The 26,275-nt window shown below is 41.5% G+C and overlaps 1 protein-coding gene across 7 annotated transcripts in view; it reads right to left on the bottom strand.

Moving 5' to 3' along the window:
* MAP3K15 (mitogen-activated protein kinase kinase kinase 15) overlaps positions 1-26,275 on the bottom strand; it is a 134,146-nt gene that overhangs the window by 25,862 nt on the left and 82,009 nt on the right. For all 7 annotated transcript variants that reach the window (XM_025201125.1, XM_025201124.1, XM_025201121.1 and 4 more), the window contains 7 exons: positions 23,978-24,073; positions 22,638-22,725; positions 19,537-19,670; positions 16,715-16,842; positions 11,444-11,574; positions 11,073-11,178; positions 3,689-3,846 (listed from right to left, as the gene is read on the bottom strand). In XM_025201125.1, coding sequence (XP_025056910.1) covers positions 3,689-3,846; positions 11,073-11,178; positions 11,444-11,574; positions 16,715-16,842; positions 19,537-19,670; positions 22,638-22,725; positions 23,978-24,073 — 841 coding nt within the window. The remainder of the gene's footprint in view (positions 1-3,688; positions 3,847-11,072; positions 11,179-11,443; positions 11,575-16,714; positions 16,843-19,536; positions 19,671-22,637; positions 22,726-23,977; positions 24,074-26,275) is intronic.

Genomic DNA, 26,275 nt, shown 5'->3' with positions numbered 1-26,275 from the left:
GACAAACCTAACATTTCCTGTGAACTGAAATATTTCAAGAAGCAAACACGTACACTATATATGTTATGAATAGAAGAGATTCTGTGAACTAACACTGCCCCAGAATTTGGCTTGTGTGTAATACACACACACACACACACACACTGCTGTGGGTAAATCACCTGGTTTCCATACAGTTCAGTTAATCTGTCTGAGAGGCTATCTTGACCTAATTTATGAAGTACCATGCACACCCTGGGGACTACTCTCCAAGGTATAAATGTACCAACATGCCTTAATGCCAGCCTGCAGTGCAAGCAAGGAAGTTTGGCTTCTGGGGCAAAGCCCACAGAGGCAGCCAGCTCCCGCACACAGATCCAAGGACCACCCCCACATGCTTGCCCAGGAGTGCACACAGTGGCAGAAGCTGCCCTCCTCCTGTCCCCATGCCCCCCAAAACAAGCTGCTCAAGGCTCCATCCTGTGCCCCACCCTGGCTGGGCAGCACCTGTTGGCACCCCTTTGCTTCGACACCCAGGGCAGTCACCCCATTCACCCCCTGCCTTGCTACATCATTACCAGCCTGGTATGATTTTTGCTTAAAGGCTTGCAGGATAAGCTTAAAATGAACTTCACCTACGTGGGGAAATAATTCCCTCTTTTGCTCTGATGATAGACCCACACACTGCTGAACTGTTCTTGACTTGTTGATTCACGTACCCAACTCTTATTTATTACACGCACTCTGAAGAATAGGTTCTTACAATATGGCTTCTGTGAGGGTACTGTGCCAAGTACATGGCATTAGGCACAAATAGGCTCCCACCGTTATGTTAGACCTACCTGGCCCAAACCCACAATTGTCCAGTGAAATCAAGTGAATTTTAATTACTCCCCTCCACTTTTCCTGTGCATGCTGGTATGGGGAAAGGGAAGTAATTATCATCAGCTATAGTACTGCTACCTGCTACCCTATTCTCTTAGTCTACATGACCAGCCTACACATTCAAATCCTTGGCTGCAAACTGAATTTTGAACCCTTTCTAAAGAACCGTGAAGAGAGCACACACCACAATAAAGCTGATTATCTCTTCCATGTGGGAAGAGGTACTGAGAAAAAAAGCAGCTACAAACCGGTCGCAGCAGGGCAAAGGAAGAGAGAACAAAACTGTGAAAGTCTGGCTGCTGCACAACAAACCCTGTAGCAAATGTGCTTAAATTGTCCTTATATTCTTGAAAATACCAAATTCTGTGGCCACAGATTCGTAGCAACCACAGGGCCTTGTGAGAGACTGGGGATTGTGCAACTCTTGCAGCTATCATTTCAGACACCTGGCATAGCCTCCACAGCCTCTATTTTACACTGATTTTTTTCTGACCTTATCTTCACAACCAGGGCTAAAAACTTAATTAAAATAAATCAAGTGAGGTTCAGGAACACAACACTGTGGCAAGGGATGAAATCTGGGCAAATTCCATGACTGCAGAAGCAGAAAAAATGCAATATGTTGCCTGACTTCCATAGAGGTCACCCTGAAAGCTCATGCAGAGCCCATTAAGGCATCTTGAACTTCATTAAAACATGTTGTTATTTTCAAACAGCTCCATACAATGTCTTAGAAAAGGAAGATACAGAATTTACTTGGCATTCAGAGAAGAACAATTCTACCAGATACTTAGCATGAAAAAGCCTCTGCTAACAGAAACAAAACCACAAGTGACATTTACAATGACATAGAAATCACTTTTGCCTTTCAACAACGTAGTTTAATGAACCAAACTGTATCTCCAAATGAATCCAATTAGAATTCGTCCTCCTTCGCTTTCTTTGCCTTTTATTTCAGTTAAACAAGACTACTCACAGGCTTAAAATGAAGCATGTGTTTAAGAGCTTTACTGAACTGGGGCCTAATTTGCAGCATCTGACACTTGATACTTGATTTTACTATGACAGCTCTAGTGGTAATTGTAGCAATGACTGCATGGTACTTCAAAAGCATTAATGAATTAACTAGATCAAGTTAGTGGGATGTTATTTTCCTTGTTAGATTGAAGTGGAGAGAAAAATTAAGTACAGCCAAGACTAGTCTCAACACCCAGTCCCCAGATCAGCATAGGAGCATAGATTTGGAAGGGAACACCTGTACCAATAAGTCCCATCTACTGCAATTTCAGGCAACCAGGAAGTAGATATTTAGTTCACTCCAGCCCCTGCCTATGCCACAGTCAAACAGCATTCCCGAGCTTTCCATAATAAACTTACAGAATGAGAAACCAAAACCAAGAAGCCCTATAACCCAACCAAAACCAAACACCAGAAGTTACAAACAAGAACCTGCAATATACCACAGAAAGAGAGCAGGAAAGACCAAAAGCACAGCCAATACACCTTGGGCCCTAGCCACAGTAGGAAACTGACTAGGTGAAACAAGGAAAGATGATCCTAGGAAGTGGATTACACCACAGGCTACTGAGGAAGACAAAAAAAATGCCAACAGTTGGCATAAGATTCCTTCCTGACCTGAAACCTGGTGATTGACTGAACCCTGAGCATTAAACAGGACCCACCACAGGAAGACACTGATGAGGTTTCTCAGTACCATAAAGAACAGCAGTGCACCTGGCCAGTCTCTTATCTTTAGTTGTGACCCATGTCTGATGTTTCAGAGGAAGGTGAATGCTCCCGTCCACTCCCAGATAAATAATGCACTAAAAGGGAAAAAATTATTCTTAGCCCCTGAAGGTGACCAACAGAAGCCCTGAAGCATAGGATTAATATGATACAATAAGGATTGCAATCATATTAAATAGTCAAGAGAGAGAAGGATCAGCAAAGGAAGGAAACTTAATCCAGAAAGGGCATTTATAATCATCTGTATTATTTACTTCTACATATAAACAACCTAGCTAAAACACAACCTCAAAAACCACACTCACCTCAGGAACCCCAGATATTGCAAGCTCACCACCTCATCACAAAAACCACTGCAATACTTAACTTCCTTCTGCCACTAGGAAACCAGGTCTTTCCCTGTGACAACTTTCTCTTACCTCAGCCTCTCTCAACAAACCAGACCCTCGCCATGAGTCAAGTCGAGCAGCCCTCTCACATAATCAAATCTGCTTTCAAACCTCCCATGGGGATGCCAACAAACAGAGCATTTGAAGTCTCATACCACAAGTTTAATTTGTAATTCTTTGTCCTATCATATTCCACCTTCTGTGAACTTATCAACCTATGGTTTAGGTTCCCTATTTCATTATCTTCTTTACAAAGCCATACCAGAACTTCACTGCGTAAAAACCTTCTTTTAATTTTCATTGTTTCTCATTATCAATTTGTACCCATTAGATCTCATACTAGTACTGTTCTTTAAATTGTATTAACCCCCCAAATATATCTATAGAAAATAGCAATGTTTCACTCGACCACAGTTTTGTCAGGCTAGACTAGCCAAGCTTTTTTTAATCTCCTCTCCTGACCTATTTCCAGTTCAGTGGAATTACCACCACTCTACGGACACCTACATTTTAGAAAACTTGGGACAATTCAATGGGAAGGGAAAACCAGTTTGGACCTTAGCATGGTACAGAGAAATCCATTTAACAAGAGATAACTACATTATCAGTAGACAGTAAATTCATATTTAATTTAATCTGTGGGTGTTAGTTCAAGTTTCACAGACTCTCCAGCAAATACAAATGCTTACTTTAAACATGGCTGCTTGAGGCTCTCCCAGTTCATGAAATGGAGGCTTGCCTGTTGACATTTCAATGATAGTACAACCCAGTGACCAGATATCGGCTGGTGCCCCATATCCCCGAGGTCCTTTATCTATAATCTCTGGAGCCATATACTGCAAAGTACCTGTTAAAGACAAAAAAGGACAGTCAACTAGAAAGGGTACACCATCACTTGACTTGGAAGTTGGGTTAGACCTCTGTTCAAATACCATCATTGCAACAAAGTCAGAAGACTGCATAGAAGATAGACTGTATTTTGATGTTTCTCCCCTGACATGAAAGGCTTCAGACTAGCAAAAATACATTTAATACATAATCCAAATGTTTTCAATGCCTTATTGTTAAGACAAGCTTACCCCTACTTTTTCAGCCACTAAATGGAAACATTATGCAAATACAAAAATCCACAGAGCAGGAAAATCATTAACGCATTTTATTTCCATGAATAATCACTAGGGGTGTGCAGAGTCAACAGTATTCAATTTGGATTCAGATTTTGCCCGATTCGGGGGACAGTGATTCGATTAGCTGATTCCAGATCACTGTTCTGATTCGATTCTGATTCGGAGAATCAGCAATTTGGCCATAGACACAGCTTTATAAGTTTTTCCTATGTACCTCAAGGTACCAGGTGCGGCTCGTGAACGCTGAGATGGTGGGGCGGGTGGAGCGTTCCACATGAGCGCGGGGGGGCATGCCACCAAGCACTTGGGAGACCCCTGCCACGACCCCTGGCTTGACAGTTGGCTGCAGGGGGACCCTGAGTACCCCCCCAGACCCAGAAGGCACCAGTCACTGAGCCTGGAGGGGGGGGGTCCCCCGCACACTCCACAGCAGACCTGGAAGTGGACTGGAAGTACTTCTGGGTCCACCACTGAGCGTGCAGGGGACCTCCCCACCCCACACTCCAGTGGGACGCTCCATCTGCCCCACCATCTCAGCATTCACAAGCCGCCTGGTACCTTGAGGTATGTAGAAAAAACATATAAAGCTGCATCTATGACCGAGTCATCAAATCTCTCCACATCTTTCTGAATCAAATCGGAGGCTTCCGATTCGATTTGAAGAGATTAATGGGTCTCCTGATTCAATTTGGATTCGGCCACTGAATCAGGCTGAATCTCCTCTGAATCAAATCAGCGACCAATGCTTTGCACAGCCCTAATAATCACCACCTTTGTGTGAGCACAGGTCATGTAAGCATTGGTAATAATAAATTCAGCCAGCCTAGGAAGATAGTATATGGCCTAGTAGTAAAGGTTCTGCAGTTAAACAAGGAATCTTTAAGAGGGAAAAAGGTAGAGCTAGACAGGAGAAGAAATCTGGAGGAAAAAAACCAAAATACATTTGCACAGAGAAGGAAAGAGACCTAACTCATTAATTTCATGTTGCTTTGTGAACACCATTTGTTTAAACAAAACATGTTGCTATTGTAACCTTTACTCCATATTGCAACATCTTGGCTTAAGACTAGAGACATGCAAGTCCTGACAAAAAACAGTCTCACTTTGACAAGGACAGTACACAATAGATGTGATGTATTCATGCTATAGGGTGGAGTACCTCAGACAGTGTTAATAATGACAGAACCAGAAAGGACCAGCAAACATCAATCTTTTCTGGGTTCCTTCCTACCACAGCTTTTAACTTTTAGTATATTCCATCCAGAGAAACCTGGCAGGTAGAGCTACAGTTGCTCTGCCTAACCATCTAACACCTACAGACTATATTTAAGGATGCTGTTTCTCTGAACAAGGTGCTGCCCACCACCAAAGTCTAGAAGACTGGGCTAAGGAAAGAGTCAGGGCAAAAAGGGTCTTCCGCCTTGTCTAAGAATGCTGGCCTGAATCAGGACTCACATAGGGCTCTGCGTTCAGGATTTCTTTTTTTCCCCCCACAGAAGTATAACTTGATTGTGCTGTGTTGAGAGAAGAACAACTATAGTTAAGAAATGTCTTTGCTAACCAAGTGATCGTTACATTGCTGCTAAATTGTCTGGGAAGAAATTAGTTAAGAAATCAGAGTTCCCACAGCCAAGGACATATGGGGAGCTATAGCTAAGCAAGGTGGGAGAGTGAGGGGTATACACACTAATTTCAGGGACCAGGCAACCAGCATGTGGGATCCCACCACCCAAAGTAGATGCCAGTCATTTGGCCTGCAACATGGTGATGTGCCCAAGAGAATCACGGCTAAAACAGCAATCAAGAATCGGGTACTACCCAGGTTCAGGGAGCTTAGGAGCACATGAGTCTAGCCCAGGGGTGCTCAACTTTTTGGCTCCGCAGGCCAGATGAGTGGTGTGGGCCTGTCTGAAGGCCAGATTAGGTCCTGTGGCCTGGCACTGTCCCTTCCCTGGCCCACACCCTGGGATAGGACCCCAAGGGTCCAGCAACACCCCCTTCTACTCCTGTGCACCAGAATTGGGTCCTGGTGGACCAGCACTGCTATTTCCTGCCGCTTGCATGCTGGGATTGGGTCACATGGGGTTGGTACCACCCCGCCTGCCCCTCTTGCACTGGTTTTGAGTCCCAGGGGCCTGATGCCATCCCCTCCCAGTCCTCCACAGTGGGGTTTAGCCCTGGGGCCTGACCCTATTCCTCCAAGCCTTGCACACTAGGATTGAGTACAGGACCTGGGGCTCCCTATGGGTTCAAAGATTTAATAGCTCCCTCTCCATCAAATTACCAGACCTGTGTACAGCCCTGCAGGCTGGACAACATGGTGCCATGGGCCACTTCTGGCCTGCAGGCCAGAGGTTGAGCATCCCTGATCTAGCCAATCAGGGGAATGGGGCGCTGGTTGCATCAATGTATCTTTGAGTACCTCTGATTATTGAGTAACGCAAGATTTAGTTTTGCCAGTTTTTAAGCAAGCTGAAGGTATAAACCAAATCAGAGAAGATTTTTTAGGGTGGACTATGTTTTCTTTCAAAATGACTCTTTCATAGTGCCAGTTCCAATGTCTGAACTGGAGTACCGAAAAATTCTCCTTTGCTTTTAGAATCTTTGAAGCAAACTTCCTTGCAGTTCATAAATAAAGGTGACTGCTCATAAAAAGTACACTTAGAAAGCAGAGGCCACTAAGAAGTTACTATCACAAAATGGTAACTTTAATTCAGCAAAAATTCTCAAAAATCCCCAAACTTAATAGAATAATATCACATAGAAAAATATGATGAAGAAATTATGAACTGTGAATGAAAGAAGAACACACATATTACACAATTTCCTCTGAGCTACAAGAGATGTTGGTAACAACACCAAAAAGGCTTACTCTGGAATATTAACTCTAACTAATCCAAAATTAATAAAGTAAGAAAAAGATTTACAAAATTATGTAATACCAATAAAGTAAAAAACAGACATTGGCAGCTTATTTGTCATACCCAATAGCTACCCACTGCGGAGAATTCTTGCGACAAGTACATATTCCAGGAAGTTATGATTAATCAGAGGATCAGGTGGATTGTAAGTGGAAAAGCAACATTTTATGAACTGTGGCCTCATAAAAACTCTAACACTCGCACAGCAGTTTTATTAGGGGCAGCAACAGTCAAAGGGAAAAGAACACAATACAACAAAGGAACGTTTGAAAAATTAAGATCCTGGTAAACTTAGATTAAAAGACTCTTTAAAATCCACAGATTTTTAAATGAAACGGTTCAAAGACATAATAAAAATGAATTGTGTGCTGATTACAAAAGCTGAAGAATTCAAGCATAAGAAATAGTGTTATAAATTTTGTTATAAAATGACATACATATATGTTATTTGCTTTTATTTATGATTTAGGTTGCTCACTATATAGTTGATTCATGTTATGAGCAAAATTGTTCAATCAGTTCAATTTTTACACTGTGAATGTCAATGTTTACAATTGTCCATGTTTGTAAAAAATAGGATCTGGATCCTACAACGTGATCTGCATGCCTATATGGAGTCCCATGACTGTACTGCAGGATCTGATTGCATTACAGTATTAAGGTGCCAGAATATTACTGAATTTGAATTACTTGCAGCGTCTTTTATGATAATGTTGCACAAAACTACACAGCGGTAGCTGTAGATTATACCATTCTCACTAACCTGATTGGTAAAATAAGGTTGCAAATCTCAATCTCCACCAGTTTTCAAACCAGTGGCATAATTTAACTAAGCCTTGGTAAAACCCTGCAGGAGAGCAGGAGGGCAGCTGCTGAGCCCCAGAAGGGCAAGGGTGCCAGGGGTGGGCAAGAGCAGATGTCTTATCTGCCCCGAGGACTAAAATTCCCCAGTTGCTGCAGGTACAGGCATAGGCCTGCTGCTCCTGCCATCACACAGACTCCACGGGGGGCTACCATTTTGATGTCCCCTCTAAGTCAGCACCAAGGACTGGTGGCCCACTCACCCAACTCTTGTTATGCTACTGTCTCAAAAGAGGGATAAAAGCATGACCCACTGAATGCCTGACCCTGGAAACCTTTAATTTGTGCCACATCATGTCAAAAACGTTCAGAGTTTATGTGCCGCGTTGGAAAACAAAACACATATACGGACAGCCATAAAAGCCCTACATGTGAGAAGGTATGTATGCACCTTAACTTGTGTTAAATCCAAAACAATCTGAATTGAAGTCAAACATAAAACTTTTTCCCTCCATATTAAATTACACCTCTAAAATATAGTTGTACAAACCAAATACTGAAAACAATTTACAAATGAACTGCATGCTAGAACAAGAGGAAATGTTACTTCCTCTTGTCATAATACACCAGCTTTCCTCGATACTGTCATTTCATAGTTCCTTAAGAAGAGTATTAAAACAGTACTTAATTCATGTCTGGCATATACATGTAATGTTCAACCCTCAAAATGTCATAGAGCTGCACAGAAATGATCAATGGAAACATATTTCAGGTAAAAATGGCAAATGTGAGCATTTGACAGTTACTCATTCAGTTACATAAAAGAGTAATTAAATTAATTAAAAAAAAGTATTTGTTGAATTTGTTTGGAAAATATAGAGAAATTTGTTAAAGAAATTATTCTGCGAATTTTAGTCAACCAGCTCTATTACAAACCACACTGTAGTTTATGTAGCTACACAATTTCATGTCTATAAACTAAAGAGATTGCCCCTTTTGAAATATGTGACATGAATCTCTCAATTCATTATAAACCAGCAAGGAACTTATTTGCATGTTATATACATTCAGTATTTTATTAGGAATCAAGCTTGATGATTCACAGAAACAACATAACTTCTTTTCTCTTCTTCAAGTTCAATTTGGCATTTTGTAAATATGAAGCAAGCATATGTTTTCTTCCAAGTGTTTTAAATTATATATCAAATGGTATTTGGCTTTACTGCAAGAGAAATTAAATTTCTGGAAATGTTTAACTGTAATTTTTTTTTATCAAAAGCTCTCTTATTCACTTGGTAGTTCATGAATGCATACTTGATTAAATTGTTTTAAAATGTAATAAATCAAACATGAGTCTTTAAATACTTTAGTTTGAGACGTTAATTCCAAAGCACAACCCACTAGCTGACCCATTGTTATCACTAATAAAAAAAAAACAACTCACATTCTTGTGGAAATACAAGGCTGGTTGGTTTTGCTGGCATTTAATTTGCATAAGGCATAAAGAACTCTTATAAAGCAAGGTAATAAAAGCTTGCAAAGTGCAGAGGGAAGGAAAACTTTGTGAGTAACAATCAAGCTACAGACAGGAATAGGAAAAAAAAATTATGCAATTACTACAGTTTGTGTAGTAAGGGTAGCAAAAAAAAGACTAATATTTGTATCTTTATAGCAGAGAAATAATCTATATCTGAAACGACCAAAAAGAGACTACCTACTAAACCTGCAGGACAGCAGCAATTTCTGAAAAAAGCTATGCAAACACAGTCACTGATCATGTATGCTGGAAGCGAGGAGGACTTGCAGCTTCTAACGCTGTTCATTTAAACAGACCACCATCCATCATCTCACTTTGGCAGCAGTTTTGTAATTCCTTTGATTTTCTTACAGAAGATGACATGAAAAAAAATGATGAAGACCCTCCTATCGTCTACATTTTATAGGACTTTTGGGTTTGTTTGTTTTTTTACTTTTGTAATAAAAGCACATAAATCAGAAGTCTGGTACCCTACTATTTAATAGTTTATATAATACCATGCCCTTAAGCAAACATGTGCAGGGGCATGAGGCTTTGATGTTTAAAAATTAGGTTCTCACTGATTGCGTGATTTATTCTGCAGTACCTTGTGAAGTGTGTGTGTTTTAAGCGTTTTTCTGTATTACAAAGTTTTAAAGACATTCTTATCTGGAGATTTTAATTTGATCTCAATTTGGTTCAAATTAGGACTCCTTAAAAAAATTAAGCTTATCCTTACACTTTACGTACACCAATAGTGCTCAATCTCTGGCCTGCAGGTCAGATCCAGCCTGAAGTACTATGTCATCTGATGTTCCCCAAGTCACCCCTGAAGGAAGGCAGCAGCCTATAAGTACCTAAGGGGTGTGCATCAGGATCTGGGGGAAACACCTGTTCACCAGAGCACCCCAAGGGATGATAAGGTCCAACAGTCACAAACTCCTGCAAGACCGTTTTAGGCTGGATATAAGGAAAAACTTCTTTACTATCCAACACCTCAAGGCCTGGAATAGACTCCCCCGACAGGTGGCGCAAGCACCTACTCTGGAAAAGTTTAAGAAACATTTGGATGCTTATCTTGCTGGGATCCTTTGACCTTAGCTGACTTCCTGCCCTTTGGGCAGGGGGATGGACCTGATGATCTTACGAGGTTCCTTCCAGGACTAATGTCTATGAAATCTGATGCACAGGGCTCTCCCCACAGGTCTGGAAATTTGGCAGCAGGGAAGCAGTGGCGTTAATTCTACCCTCCTGTCAATTTTCTGCACCTGTGGGGACCCCTGCAGGTCAGATAACTTGGTCCTGCATGCTAGATTGGGCCAGCACAAGGGCAGGCCGGTAAAGAACCACTCTCATGCCTGGCCAGATGTGGGTGCACGGGGTCAGTCTGGCGCACAGCCAGATCTGGCATGTAAGGTCAGTTTGCCACACTGGATCACACCCATGGATGGACCCCATGCACTGACCTCACATGGGATCTAGCCTGTGAACCAACCATATGCCACTCATCTGGCCCATGGGGCTGTAAGGTTGGGCACCATGAACCTACACAAATTTACTTTTTTTTTTCTTTTTGTTCAAGGTAAAAAGATCTGATCCTTTTCACTTTGTAGACACAAAGCTCTGGGGGTGGTAAGGAATACAGATAAGAATATAGCAGCCAACAAGAAAGGAGAGAGCACTGAGAACTCCATTTGGTTCCTCTTACCTGTAAATGTCTCTGTACATGGATTGATTCCTGCAAGCCGTTTAGAAGTCCCAAAATCAGAAATTTTTACCACACCGCTGTATGTGTTCACCAGGACATTATCTCCCTGGGGAAGGGGAGGTGGAGAGGGTGGGGAAGATGAGGCAAGGTGGATATGAATATACACAACATGTCAACAAGATTCCAGAATTGTCATCACTGTTATTTACAATTTTACAAAGCCATCTCACTGGGACAGAGGGATTTTCTATATTTTCTTAGATTCCTTCCATGACATCCTACTGAAAGAACTACTTTATTTTTATAGCCAAATTAACTATCTTGCAAGAGGTACTGAAAACCCACAAGAACACTACATCAAGCACACCTACCTTTATATCTCTGTGCACAATCTGGTTCTCATGGAGATATTTAAGCCCTTCCAGGATCTGCTTGGTGTAAAATTTTATGGTGGGTTCTTTCATTGGGCCCCATTTTGATCTCAGGAGAACAGAAAGGCTTCCTGGGTTATGTAAAGAAGAAAATATGTCAAGACAGCACTGATGCAAGGTTAACTCGCAGACGACCGCAGTAACAAACAGGGCGAGATGAAGCCTGGGGACAATTTCCTGAGCATGGGGCAGGGAGGATGGGGAGGGGAATATAGTAGGTACCTGCCCCTGAATAAACTCAATTCTTCCCTGGGCTCTCTATTTCCTCTGGGGCAGAGTGATTTATTGTAGTCTTTACTTGGTTATTTCTGTTTTTCATCAGCTCAGCAATACCAAGACTTCACCAATACCCCTCCCCCTTTTCTTCCCTCCCCTCCCCACTTCTTCACAACCTGGGGACAGAGAGGAAGAACCAAGTGCACACCTTATGCTATGAAATGAAGAAAATGTCTTGTCAGGGTTGATGGGTGACACATGCTTTTGGTCCTTGGAGGCTGTATATTAGGGTCAGCCACCAATCTGTCCCTTAATTAAAGAGCAGCAAATATACTGGGTGAATGTCATGATAGGTCACATTAAATATAGCAAATTATTTGTAAGTTGAGAGAGGGCAATGTCATATGACAGTAACACAGCCTAAACATTCTCCCCTCTGATTTGGTAACATGGAACTGACACCACTGAGGATTGCTGGAGATAGGGGAAGGAATAGTTCAGAAAAAAATCTGGCTTTTACTGAGTGTATTTTCAGACACTCAGACTGAGATTCCTCCTACTCAGTGGAGATAGTTCAGTGAAACAGACTTCACCTTTTTAAAATAGACCAGATTTCTTGTCCATGAAAAATACAACTATGCTACATTTTCTGCTTACAGAAAAAGTGCAGAATTTACAACAAACTGTCTTAAGTTTTGGCAAAGTTAGCTGAAGGAATTTTCAAAGCATGCAAACTCAGAAGAGCTAGAAGTGTTCAGACAGAGCTGAAATCTTGGTGTCCCTTTTAAGATGTGCGAGTGGTGGAGAAATGTCTGTGCTAATTTAGCAATACCTTGTCACTAACAGCTATACAGAATGTACTCCAGTATGTGTGTGAGGAACCATGCTTGGAAAACATACAGTATCAGGAGATGAATTTAACACATGATAAAAGTGTTGGCAGCTAGGAGAATTGGGGTCAGAAGGCATCTGGAGTCCAGAGAACGTAATGCAATGAAGATAAAATTATCACCTTGAACTTTCCAACATATATTTAAGCACTCTCATTTTCTAATTTTGAATTCAAGACTTAAGAATGTAACCTTAATTTTCATTTTCCTCATTTTTTCTTTACTTATTTATTGTGAACAACAACATTTTTGTAGTAGTTTTTACCCACAAGTTACAGTCATTTCATTCATTTTAACATAGATTGTTTTTCTTCTTTGGGAATGTTTATAGGTGGAATGGTAACGAGCTGCCCAATACTTCTCATTACAAGACACCATTTTTAGTCATTTGTAACTTTATATAACTAAACTAACCATTTGGCCTAAATTTCCCACACTTTATGTCTGTCACAGGCCGTATTTTTTAGAAAAAGTCAACAAAGCTGTTCAGCCATATTTAATAATGAGGTAGGGGAAAATACATGGTTTTGTTCATGTTAAATTCTGGTGACTTTCCCTTTGGAAAACAATAGCATTCCCATACTTAGAGTAGGGATTTGAAAGAGGTTGCCTGCTCAGGAGAAATGTCTTTATATTTTACCTGCTAAATTCAAGGAGTCGGTTATATTGGTTATACTCTGATGCTGTGTTGTGTAGGCCCTTCCCTACAAAAGTAGTTCTTGGCTGCTGAAGTCTCCTAGGTGCTTGAAAATGAGAGCAGGGAGACCATCTCCCTCTGCTCTAAGTGGAGGAGCTGACAGTGCTTGGGAAAGAAGAAAGGAACTGAAATTAAAGCTGGGGGAATGGAGATAAGGAGTCAGTAGCCAAGAAGAATAGTACTGGGGCTAGGAGTCTGGATGCAGAAGGGCAAAGCCTGGGACTGGAAGAGTTTGGAAGGGATAGGACCAATGAGGTCCCACAGGATATATACTGGAAGAAGAGTCTGTGCCTACTACAGTAGATTCTCCAAAGTCTGAAGCAGAACCCATCATCCTGTCCCTCGTCAGAAAATACCTGTTGGACCCACTGGTTCAATGTCCTATCCCCCTACAGTGCAGGAGTCTACCCAGACCAGTAGTTCTCCATATTTTCAACTTCAAGGCACCCTTCAGAAAAAGCCAACTCTTAGCTTTCACTTGTTTTTTGACTATAGAAAAATAATAGCGCAAGTTTCCTGTTGCAAATAACTCAAAGACCACAACAGCTTAGAATGGTTTTAACACTATGGATTCCTATTATAAATCTCTGAGTTTATCTTGTGAATCATGTTTGCATACCTAACAGTGCTAACACTGCTGCAGCACCCTGTTTAAGAATCACTAATATAGCCCCAGCAGTGCCCAACATTTGGCCCCATGAGCCGGAGGTGTGGAATGGGGTTGTTTTGCGGGCCAGGTCTCATGGTTTCATTGGGCACCTTGCCAGCTGGATTCAGCTCTGCACGTCCAGATGGGGCCCCATGCCAGCTGGAGCAGACCCTGAGTTGGCCAGGCCTGCACACCCAGATAGAACTCTGTGCTAACCAGGTCCCGCATGCCTGCATGCCTGGATCCAGGCCCTCACTGGCCTGGCCTTGCAATCTTGCACTCATGGCCATGTTATCTGACATGCAGGGCTCCTCACAGATCCAAAATTTTGGCAGCAGGAGAATGCTACCACTGCTTCTCCAGTGCCAAATTTTCAGGTGTGTGGAGGCCCCACAGGCCAGATGAGACTGCTCCATGGGATAGATCTGGTCTGTGGGCTGGGGGTTGAGCACCCCCCATACAGATGATGACAGTCTGCTCTGTTACTTCTAATGTCAGACATGTGTGCTGGCTCTGAAGTTCCCAACTGACTGATGATCCATAGGGGTCTCAATATGACTTCACATACTGGAATGAAGTAAATCACTCAAAAGCTAGGAAATGCAAGAATTACTTATAAGTAATTCTATGACTTGCCTTTAATGAATAGTTAATATGATTAATTGCTCATGTCATCATAATTAGTTTCCCTTGTATGTATAAATTATTACAGTCTTTAATTAGATGATCACATCTTTTTTTTTTTTTATTGGTCCTCTGTGTTTGAAGGCCAGGATGTTCTCTGCTCTGGAGGTGAATCAGGATTGCCTGGCTAAAGAAGATGCAGTCTCTAGGAAATCCTTCTCATTTGCTGAACAGTTGGAAGGTGGCTAGCATATCAGGGAGGAGACTGCAGGAAGAGAAACTTCTCTTTCTCTTTGCCAGTTAGTATTTTGTAAACCCTTACAATATCCCCCCTCAAGCATTTCTTCAAAGCTGAAAAGGTGGAGCCTCTTTAGTCTCTCCTCATATGGAAGCCTATCCATACTACTAATCATCCTGTTGCCTTTCTTTGCATCTTACCTAGTTCTTCTATATCCTTTCTGAGGTACGGGGGTCAGAACTGGGCACAATATTCAAGGTGTGGATGCACCTGGATTTGTAAAGGGGCATGATGTTATTTTCAGTTTTGTTTACAATTCCCTTCTCAATATTCTCAAACATTTTGTTTGCCTTTTTGACAACTGCTGAGCAGTTGTGAACTGTGCACAATGACTCTCAGATTTCTTCCTTGTGTGGTAACAGCTAATGTAGAGCCCATCCTAGTTTAGGTACAGTTCGAGTTATTTTCACCCATGTGCATCACTTTACACTTATCTACACAGAATTTCATCTGCCATTTAGTTGTCTGTTCACTCAATAGTGCCAGATCCTTCTGTAGTTCCTCACAGTCCGCCTTGGTTTCTACCACTTTGAATAAACTATGTCATCCTCTCATCTGGCCACCTTGTTACCCATCCCCTTTCCCAGATCATTTATGAGTATGTTAAACAGCACTGGTCCCAACAAAGATCCCTGGAGGACCCCACTGTTTATTTCTTTCCATCCTGAAGACTGACTACTTGTGGACAGTTTAAGTCACTCATTATTACTCTGTTTTCTGCTGTTGCAGCTTCTCTCATCTTCCTTATAATTTCTAGCTCATTACTGCTGTCCAGGTTTGGGGGTTGATAAAATATTACCAGGTGCACTTTTTTCCTATTAAAATCCAGAATTTCTATCCACAGCGATTCTATAGTGCGCCTCCCTTATTGGCTGAAAAATCTACTCTATTTGATTTGATAGTCTCTGATGTAGAGTGCCACCCTCCCACCAGTGTGACATATTCCAGGGGTTGCCAGCCAGGGGTACTTGAGAAGGCCCTGGGGAGTACACGTGGGCAGGTGGGGACGGAGCACCATGCAGCATCCTGTGCTGGCGTGTAGGCGCTGCCTGCCTGAGCATACGAGAGGGGGCAGGGGAAGCTCGCACACGGCAGCTGCTCCCACTCCACGTCCAGCCACTCACCACCCGCCCCTCCCTCCCGCTTGGCATCCAGCCGCGTGCCGCGCACCACACTCCCCCCACCCCACTCAGCAGCCCGGGGTACACTGCTCCGCGTCCAGCCGCCAGGGAGTACAATGGATGCAAAAAGGTTGAAAACACCTGACCTGGTCTATCATTCCTGTATAATTTATATCCAAGTATTACAGCATCCCAATGATGTTTCTCACTCCACCATGTATCAAAGATGCCTATGATGTCTTAGCATTATTTACTGCTGGGCATCCAAGTTCCCCCACCTTTGATTTCAGACTTCTAGCATTAGTACAAAACCACCTGTACTTTTTATTGTTGCCTTGGCTGCTTCTGTGTGCGCAAGCTAAAGGGGTAACATACCTTAATTTAGCCATCTTAATTTTTAATTTACTTTTTTAAATGACAAATTACTTAACTTTGTAATCTTAATAAGGTTCTTATTCTGTGTGTGTAAATATTGGAACAGGACTTCTTAGGATAACTACACTTCAAATCTATTCTTCACATTCATAGAATCTGCTTACAAATGGAAAAATGCCACATGCAATTAAACTTCAACAGTAAAAGCAACTACACTGTACAAATTTTACAGGTGGAGCTGTCCACACCTCTTAAAAGAGTTCACTGCCCACCTCCTACTGACTTTCACTGGCAGCTGCTTTCTAAATCCCTGAGGCACCATAGCCAAGAATGATACGAACCTCCTGGTACCTGCTCCATAAAGATCTTAATATATCCATCTTCAGAAACAGATCCAAGGTACTGGACAATGTTTCGGTGCTTTAAATATTTATGCAGTGCTATCTCTTCATGCAGAGGCTGAGAGTATCTATCAAGAAAAAATAAATTGGGGATTAACCGAGGGTAGGAGCAAATGTAATAGCCTAATATTGGTGGAGACCTAGTTTTAAAACCCGGATTACAAATAATAGTCTTCTCATTCTAGCCCTCAATTAATACATTGGCTGCTTGTGGACATTAGAAAAAAACAAAATGCTCTTTACTGGAAGAAGCAGTCCATTAGTTTGACCTGGCTCTTCAGCGTCTGTATAGATGGGGCAGTTCAGAGGGGCTTTTTGGCACTTTTATCTAAAGCTGATGCAATCACTGATTAGATAAAAGTGCCAAAAAAAGTCCCACTAAGGTGCCCAGTCTATACAGATATTGGGTGAACTGGGTCCAACTAACATGCTGCCTCTTCTGGGCATGCACTGGGCTTGATGCACTCCTGCACCAAGTTCAAAATAAAGTGTTGGGCTTTTTGGGGTTGTTTTTGGTTTGTTTGGATTTTTTTAACATCTGCAAGTAGCCTTTGTCACTAAGGCCCAAAATGTGGCATGTCTTGTGCTCTGCTCAGAAGAGACACAGCTGTGGAGTACAAGAGTTCCTCACAAGGACAGTGGTCTTGGACGGGTTGTTTTTTTTCTCTCCCACACCTTCCAGCTCCTTTTGGCTTATATACATACATATATAGTCCCTTTCCCAGAAATTAGGATATGATGACTATATGCAAAATAAAATATTGACTAGCTAAGATATTTCAGGAAGCAATATTTCACTTCCTATTAAAATAAATTACAAAATTCTGATCCCTGTAAAAGATTTTACCAAATTAGGATATAGACAGACGTAGCAACTTCACTGGTATCAAAGAGTAGTGATATAAGCTGTTATGATACAACTATTACATCTGCATGATTCTGTAGCCATAAAACTGTAGCAAAACTGTTCCAACTTTAACCTTGTGTCATTCAGGGTCAAAATAGTATGATTTAGCTAACTTGTATCACTCCAGGATCATGCACAGATAACAGTTAGATCAGTGGCTCTCAATCATTTTAGACTCAGGGCACCCTTGTTGGACTCAAGGCACCCTAAGAAATAACTAGCTCTTAATTTTCACTTGTTTTTGACTACAGAAAAATAGTAGAGCAATTCTTATGTTGCAAAGAGCTCAGAAAGACCACAACACATAAGAGGCTACGTCCAGACAAGCATTATGTGGCACCGCAGATGGCTGCAAATGTGGCGCCACACACCACACCTGCAGGCGTTTCCCATGATGCTACTTCCAGCACAGTGCGGGGGGAGGGGTTTGACTCTGGGGTCAAATAAGCCACACTGAAAAAAGCGGGGCAGCACACATGGCTGTAGCACATCACCCAAAACCAGAGCCTGGCCAGCCGGAGCCACACTCCAGCTGTTGGCAGGCTTCCTGCCACAGTTTCAGTCCCCAGAGACCCCCAGAATCCCAGATAAGGCTGCTGGGGCCAGTCCAGTTGCTGGTCCCAGCCTCTCCTACCCCACCCAGGGTAACCTGCCACATGCCAGAGCATGCATGGCATGGGTGTAACCTGGGGACAAGCACAGTGGCACAAGGCGTGCTGCTGCTACTTGTCCCCAGGGAAACAAACATCCGCGTTCATCTGGATGCATCTGGAATGTTTTTCATAGTTTCATAGTTTCAGGGTCGGAAGGGACCTAATAGATCTTCTAGCCCGACCCCCCGCCAGGGCGGGAGAACAACCCAAAAACACAAACAAAACCACTCACCCTAAAAACAAAAACGGGACTCAAATGAGTCCAGCCAGGTAAGTATCCAGCCTCTTCTTAAAGATCCCCAGGGTAGGGGCCAGCACCACCTCCCTTGGAAGTTGGTTCCAGCTCCTAGCCGCCCTGACTGTGAAGTAGTTTTTTCGGATGTCCAATCTGTACCTCCTCTCCATCAACTTGTGCCCATTATTCCTTGTTATGCCAGCAGGGGCTAGGGGAAACAGCGTCTCCCCCAAACCCTTCTGGTTCCCCCTAGTGAGTTTATAGACGGTCACCAGGTCCCCCCTCAGCCTTCTCTTGTGGAGGCTGAATAGGTTCAAGTCCCGCAGTCTCTCACTGTAGGGTCTGCCCTGTTGTCCCCGGATCATGCGGGTGGCCCTCCTCTGGACCCTCTCCATGTTGTCCACATCCCTCCTGAAATGGGGCGCACAGAACTGGACACAATACTCCAGCTGCGGCCTGACCAGCGTCGCATAGAGGGGGAGGATCACCTCCCCGGCTCTACTCGAGATGCACCTGTGGATGCACGACAAGGTCCGGTTAGCCCTGCCAACCATGACCTTTTAACACTATGGATTCCTATTTCAAATCTATGGTACCTTTGAAAGGATCTCAAGGCACCCCAGATTGCTGTGACACCCTGGTTGAGAATCACTGAGATAAATCATAAAAGCTGATGTGTGCTCCTCCTTCCTTTTTAAAATGTGTGTTTGTCCATGACCCTACTGTATCTTCTTGGTGCTTTATTTATTTAAATAAATAAATAATTACTGGGAAAAGAGGAAGACATTAAAGCTGTCTATAATACAATAAATGAATCTATCTTTTTACAGACCTCAGCTGCAGCATAGTGCAATATTGCATTGAATCCCACTACAACTATATAGAAACCAAATTTTAGAATAAGAAAAAAAATTGACAAACTGCATCTTTATAAGTGCTATAAATGTGTTCATCATATTAGACTCACCTGATGTCTTTCTCGGGTATTTCCTTGATGGCTATTCGGACCTGATTGCTGAGATCTCTTCCAGCATAAACTACTCCATAAGTACCTTTCCCTAGTATCACTTTGTCACCATTCTCATCATAGTCATATTCATACTGGCGGCAGAAAAATATTTATAGTGGCATGCAAAGAGTTAAAACAGAAGTCACCATCCAGACTGTATAAGTTGTATACTGGCCGTGTAAATTCAGGATTATTAAAAAAGTTTTACAATAACACATATCATTTATTTCTTGCTTTATAAAATGTGACATCTCCTAAGAGGTATACAGACACATTTGCCTGAATAAAAAATACAAGACTACATTTACACTCCAAAATACAATGAGATAAAAGAAGTTAAGGTGATTGATATATGAAGGGTTCACAAAGAGTATTTAGATTAAATAAAAACAAGTGGAAGATGACCAGCCAATCCGAAACAGAAGTACTAATAGGAAAGCATATAGTCTCATTACAATTCCAAGTCTTATTTTAAAAGGTATTCAAAATTCATCTAAGTTCAGCGGTAGCTAATTCATTTCTGAAATCTCATTATGTGGATTTTTCCTTTCTCTCAAAGGAAAATATGATGATCTTTAGAAATAAATTAAAATGCAAAAGCAAAGCAGTTGTATACATCTCTCAGAGCATCCTCGGCTAGAACCTCAGGTATTATAAAAGTCAATGCAAGTTAATTGACTTCTATGGTGCTAGACTAGTTTATACCTCTGGGAAATCTTGTCCACTCTTGTGATCTCATTGCAGAGATTCCAGTGGCAACAACCACTGAAGACAAAATGTCTACTGATGAAGGAAGCAAACTTGAATGTTTACCATCAGTCACTGAAAGAACCTTTATTATGAGAGCTGAGTTAAACAGTGAGCTTTTCCTTCATATATACATTCAAGACTTGGATATTGATTTAGGGCAGGCTGTGGGCTGGAATGACCAGGCTAGACCCAGTTGCTGCTGCCACTTTTCCCCATCATGGCAAGGGAAACTCTCCCACAGCTGAACGCCACCAAAGCTCCAGGCCCACAGGCCTGATACAATAGCTCCACAATCTGGATATGACTTAGGGGCCATAGGTTGCCAACCCCTGGTTTAGGGCATTTTGGAAGCATTTATATAAAGGCAGTTTAAAAAAACCCAAGATGGATTAGAATTTCAAAGATGAACCATCAGGAGAGTGCAGACTTCCCTTTTTTCTTTCTGAAATCCAAAAAGCTGTTTATGCCATACTAGGAAAATCCATTCACAGCATGTTCATGTGAATTCACCATTTTGAAAAAAAAAAATCTCCTTTTTTAAAACTGCTATAATTAATACTTCTCTTATGAGAACCAATTTTCCTGCAATGTTAAATATGTCCAACCTCATAATTGTTGTAGTGGATACCACCTTAAGATATGTCTTCCCTATGTTGTTTCAATATGCCCTTGAAATTCCCTCCTTCTTCAGCTCAGAAATAATGGACAAGCATTATGGAGGTGCTAAGGAAGACTGTTTGTCATTTATCATATCCCAACATATCCTGCTCTCTGGATCTGTACTTGAATTACCAGTCTAAATAGTTTCATTTTCCTTCTTTCAGCACTTCCCCATCCACAACATTATACAGTTATATGATGCACACAACTGACCTGAAATATCATACATAAGACTTGTCAAGTTCTTTGGCGGTAGCACATCCAAACTACACAGCTATCATATGACAATATGACATGCAGCACATAACGAAGACAGCAGCTGCACAGCAGACTGCTCTGCTACTGCTAAACTGCTTTTGCTTTAATCTAGAGAAGGAGTCTGTTCCTTAGCAAGTGGTCTAGGAAATGTGAAAGCTCTCAAGTCACCTAGTTCAGTCATAGTTAGGAGGCAGTTCAAACACACTGAATGCTATGTTCCCTCTAAGGTGTAGCAATCCATACTACAAACCTACTACCACAATCCTTTTTACTGCAGCCATTTAATCAGACAGCATTTTAGGAATTCTGACAATGCCTCCAAGGATCTAGCCTACAATTTGGCTAGGTTCTCTTTAGTGCCTAACTTTTTCCTGACATCAACAATGACATGCATGGCTTCCAGGTAAGACTTCTTACTCTCTCTCTATTACTTAGGCCCATCAAGAAGGCTGTCTACCTCTTTCCCAGATCCAAGGAAGGGCATTGTACGGCCAAAAGATGGTCTAAAATCTCTCTCAACTTTATAGTTGATCCAATAAAAGTTGTTACCAGATATTGCTTCTCACACATTCCCTCGACCAGCATGGATATAACACCACTACTCCCACATCTGATGAACTTTAGACTGACAAAATGAAGGAGTTCTCTGCAACACTTACAAAATCCTGTGAAAACATGTCTTTCCATTAGTGTATCATCTCAAACAACAACAGCACTGCAGTGAAGGGCTTTCCCTTCTACAGTTCCTACTTGAAGCCCCACCTACTACAGGAGGCTCCTTATCATTATCATAAACAGAACTTAGTAACCTTAGGTACTGGATATCTCGGCCAGGACTTTGATGGGATAAGCAAGTACAGCAAGAGTCTGGGCTTGGGTGAAACACAAGAGAGTAAATTGTAAAGAAAAAAATAGAAAAGAAACCCAGCAACTGGATTTATTGTGGAGTTCTAATTCCCCTAATGGGGAAGAGAAGAGGAAAGAGGAGTGTTGTAGGTATTCCCACACTTTGGTGAATGTTGATGTTCTTTAGCCCTATTTTTCATCGAGTTGAAAATGGAAAAGGAGGTGGAGGGGAGAAGGTGTTAGGTTTCTTAAATCATAAACCTTTGTCCTAGACCAAGGATTGACAACATTGTCCAGTGGCAGACCAGAATGACCCAGCTCAGGTTAAAAGCTAAATCAGCAGTAGGACCCACCCACCACCATCCCCTCTCTCCTCACCACCATGGGTGAAGTTCCCAGTCAGCATGTCACATTACAGCATGTCGCAGGGAAACTCCCACTGTTGACTGCTGTCAAAGTCCCTGTTCCACAGACTGGATCTAACAGCAACATGGGCTGGATCCAGCCCATGAAACATAGCTTGCCAATCCCTGACCTAGACTTACCTCCAAAGTGTCTCCATCAATTTCTCCTTCTAATTCCAAACTGCTGCCCACAGCATCTGTCAACATTTCTTTAACCAAGGCACAGAACCTGAAAGTGAAAAATATCACGTTGTCAGCAAAGAGAAAAACCCCTCTGAAAGAGAGCAACCAACCTCCATGAATCGTATACAAAACAATGTATTTGCCAGTATACTCTGAATTATGTTTCCTTTATTTACTTTTTCTCTTCAGATTCATGAGATGGTTTTCTTGAGGAAGATGTTCAAAATGCACATTCCAAAAACTATCTGTGAAGTGTTTTTAGCTGCAATACAACCAAGGTTATGCTTATAATTTTAATCATAAATTAGAAACAACTTTTTCAGTAGTTCTGAATAAAACGATCTGGGTAGATAAATTCACAGTGTGACATTGTTTTGACTAAACCAATTACAGAAACATGGCAACCAAGGTATTTAAAAGTGACTGGGAATATTCAGCGTCTCAATTTTAGGATGTTCAACCTGACATACCTTGCAGTGCCTTGTGGCCCTGATTTTCAGAAAGTGCTAAGCACCCATAAAACTCAGGCTGATTTAGTGCATCTTAAACTGAAGATTCAAAATCACTAGTCAAACATAGTTAAATAAATGTTTTGCATATTGTACATATGCATTATAAATAGTATGTAGAAATATACATTCCCCACCCTGCTTCCAAAGTAGTATGAGCTCTTTAAATTTATACTTCTTTTCAAACACCATGGCTTGTACATTATGTCCAATGATGTTCCACCTAATATTGGAAAAGTAAGTATAAGATGGGCTGAGTAAAGAAAGTCTCTCTCAGATCACCTTGAATTTCTCCAAATTTGGCCCAGTTTCTTAATCAGAAAAAAGTTAAGGAAACAGGAGAATAAATTCATTTTTACTAGTTATCCAAAAATTTGATCATTTGTCCACCACTGAACCTTCAAATACCTGAAGGGCAATTATAGAGAAGATAGAGATGGGCTTTCCTCTATGGCTACATGGGACAGGACTAGGAACAATGGCCTCAAGCTTCAGTAAAGTAAATTTAGGTTGGATATCAGGAAGAACTTTTTGACTATAAGGCTGATCAAGCACTGGAACAGGATACCTAGAGAAATTATGGAATCATCATCTGTGGAAATTTTCTAGAGCAGATTGGATAGACACCTGGCTAGAATGGTTTAGTTAAAGGACAATCCTGCCTTGAGCAGGGTGCTGGACAAGATGAGCTCAGGAGGTCCCTTACAGCCTTATTTTCCCATGATTCCCGTGAATGATATAACCTAGTCATACACCTCCTAAGTTTTACTAATGTCAAACTGAACTCACCTACTACACTGGCTCTCTGTTGAAAAGTAGATTTGAAAGTCATCAGAGTTGTCATGGACATAAAGAAAACAACATCGTTCATCAAACTTGGATATGCTGTAAAAAAATTTAATTGAAACATGTTTTACTCTAGATGTACATATTAGGCAGGATGAAAGAAGTAGTTTTAAATTTTATGAATCATGCAAATTCATGAGGCATTCAAAGATGCAATTAATTTTATCAGAAATGCAATACATTTTTTTTTCCTGGCAAATAAAACTTCTTTTATGTTGCATATCCCTGAAGGAGAAATCATGACCCCAGCTGAATACAAACTAGCTTTAATATCAATGGAACCATGACTTCACCGTGACTGCTGTGTTTTCTCTTCCTGTTTTCAACAAAAACTTCCCATTACTTGAAGGTACATCCATGAAAATGCCCCAATGTAACATGCCTTTTGATTCCAGGGCTATTTTTGTGTAAGCTGACAAATATTTCTATTTTATACTTATGTTATTTTTGCAGTAAATCTAAAAAGGGAAATAAAGGCAGCATATATTTGAATTCAGAAACTTCTGAGAGTCATTTAAAGACCAAGTTCATGCACAAAACTATCTGCCATTGAAATAAGATCTCATAGTGAAAATTAAGCTTTCCTTACCCCCGAATAAAACCAAAGTAAATGGTCTTTCTGTTGAGGAACTTAGCAGAAATTGGGAGAACGAGAATCCACCTGCAAACCATAGACAGTGTACACAGCAGACCTGCATGCCACTATTCTGACTCCTGAGCTGAAAAAGGGGCAGAAAACACTTGCAAATCCTGCTTCAAGACTTCATGGTTGCAGAGACTGCATTAGTGCACACTGGGAACATCTACACAAGATGTTTACTGTGGGGATGACTAATTAGCTCCACCATAACATGTCACCATCTACATGTGTGGTGCTATTAGGACAAAATAAACTAATCAACTCTGCCATAGGATAGTACTGCTAGACACACGTACTATCCTATGGCGGAGTTATTTACTCCATCACAATGTACATGTAGACGCTAACAGGGTTGGCTGAGGCACAAGGGTGTTACAGTGCGGGGGCTGCTGCCAGCTAGCCCCACACTGTAGCATCCTCATGCCTCAACCAGCCTATTCACCGTACGTTGAGCCAGGTAAGAGAAGCCCTGGGCTGGCAAGCTGATCCATGGGGCCCTCTGCAAGTGCCATGGTCCTAGGCGCATATGCAAACATCGTACCCGGGAGCAATAAACTCCAGAGAGAACTGTGCCAAAGTTTATTGCTCCACCCTAACTGCACATGTAGACATGCCCACTCATTTGTCAAGCCCCTGTTTTTCTTCCCTAGTTAACACCCAAGCTCCCCCTGCAAATTGACCTACGCAGAACAATCATGATGCCAATATCTACCAAGTATAAAGTTTGCAGAGATGCCCCGTTTCTGCTATATAATGAAACCCCTATAGTTCAGCAGTATTTGGGGATTTCTGTGGTTCTCAGGCTCATAAGCAAAGTTGAACCTAAATGACACTTCCCCCAAACCCAAGCAATAATTTTGATAAGTACTGCACTTGGGTGTGTGATTTACCTTATTTGTAGGAAGCACTGAGCTGAGCCCATGCGATGATTTAATACACAAGATAAACAACAATATAATTCATATAACATACATTTAGACAATGAGAAATGGGGGGGAGGGGAATTGCACAGAAAATATCATCTATATTAAGAAAACAGACTAATCTGTTGTTTCAAATATATATATTGTAACATTTTATTGCAGACTGCATAGTAATCAGGTACCCAAGGTATAGTATTATGAGCCTGTTCTTTAATAAATAACTGTAAATCACGTTTTCCAAGATATTATTACTTTTGTGGGTGTACTAAATCAACAAGACATTGAATAAGTATCTGTCTTGTTACACAGATATTTGACATATTATAAGTATTTATACTGAAGCTTTTATATAAATGATTTTTCACGCCAATGAAAATAGAGAGTGTTTCAGGAGGGATTTCAGACACATTTCTCTCTTTTGCACTTCTTATTGTCTGGTTTCAGAAAACCTCTGCTCACGTGCTGAGCACTGGTGAATTCTAGGTCTTGACACCTGAATCTCCCATTTAAAAGTGCAGGAAATTTAGGCTCCTAATTCAAATTTGTGAATTCTTCTCTGGAAACTGGGTGCTTAATATGAAAGGTGTAGAACCACTTGGCATCCTCAAACCCAAGTCCTCTTGTGAATCTTGCTTCTGTACCTTTGCTATAGGCTAGTCTGGTAGCACCTTCCACCCC

Source organism: Alligator sinensis, unplaced genomic scaffold (assembly GCF_000455745.1).
Source record: "Alligator sinensis unplaced genomic scaffold, ASM45574v1 scaffold583_1, whole genome shotgun sequence".
Lineage (NCBI taxonomy): Eukaryota > Metazoa > Chordata > Crocodylia > Alligatoridae > Alligator > Alligator sinensis.
Note: the sequence above shows the minus strand (reverse complement) of the source record. Positions and strands in the feature narration are given on the sequence as shown.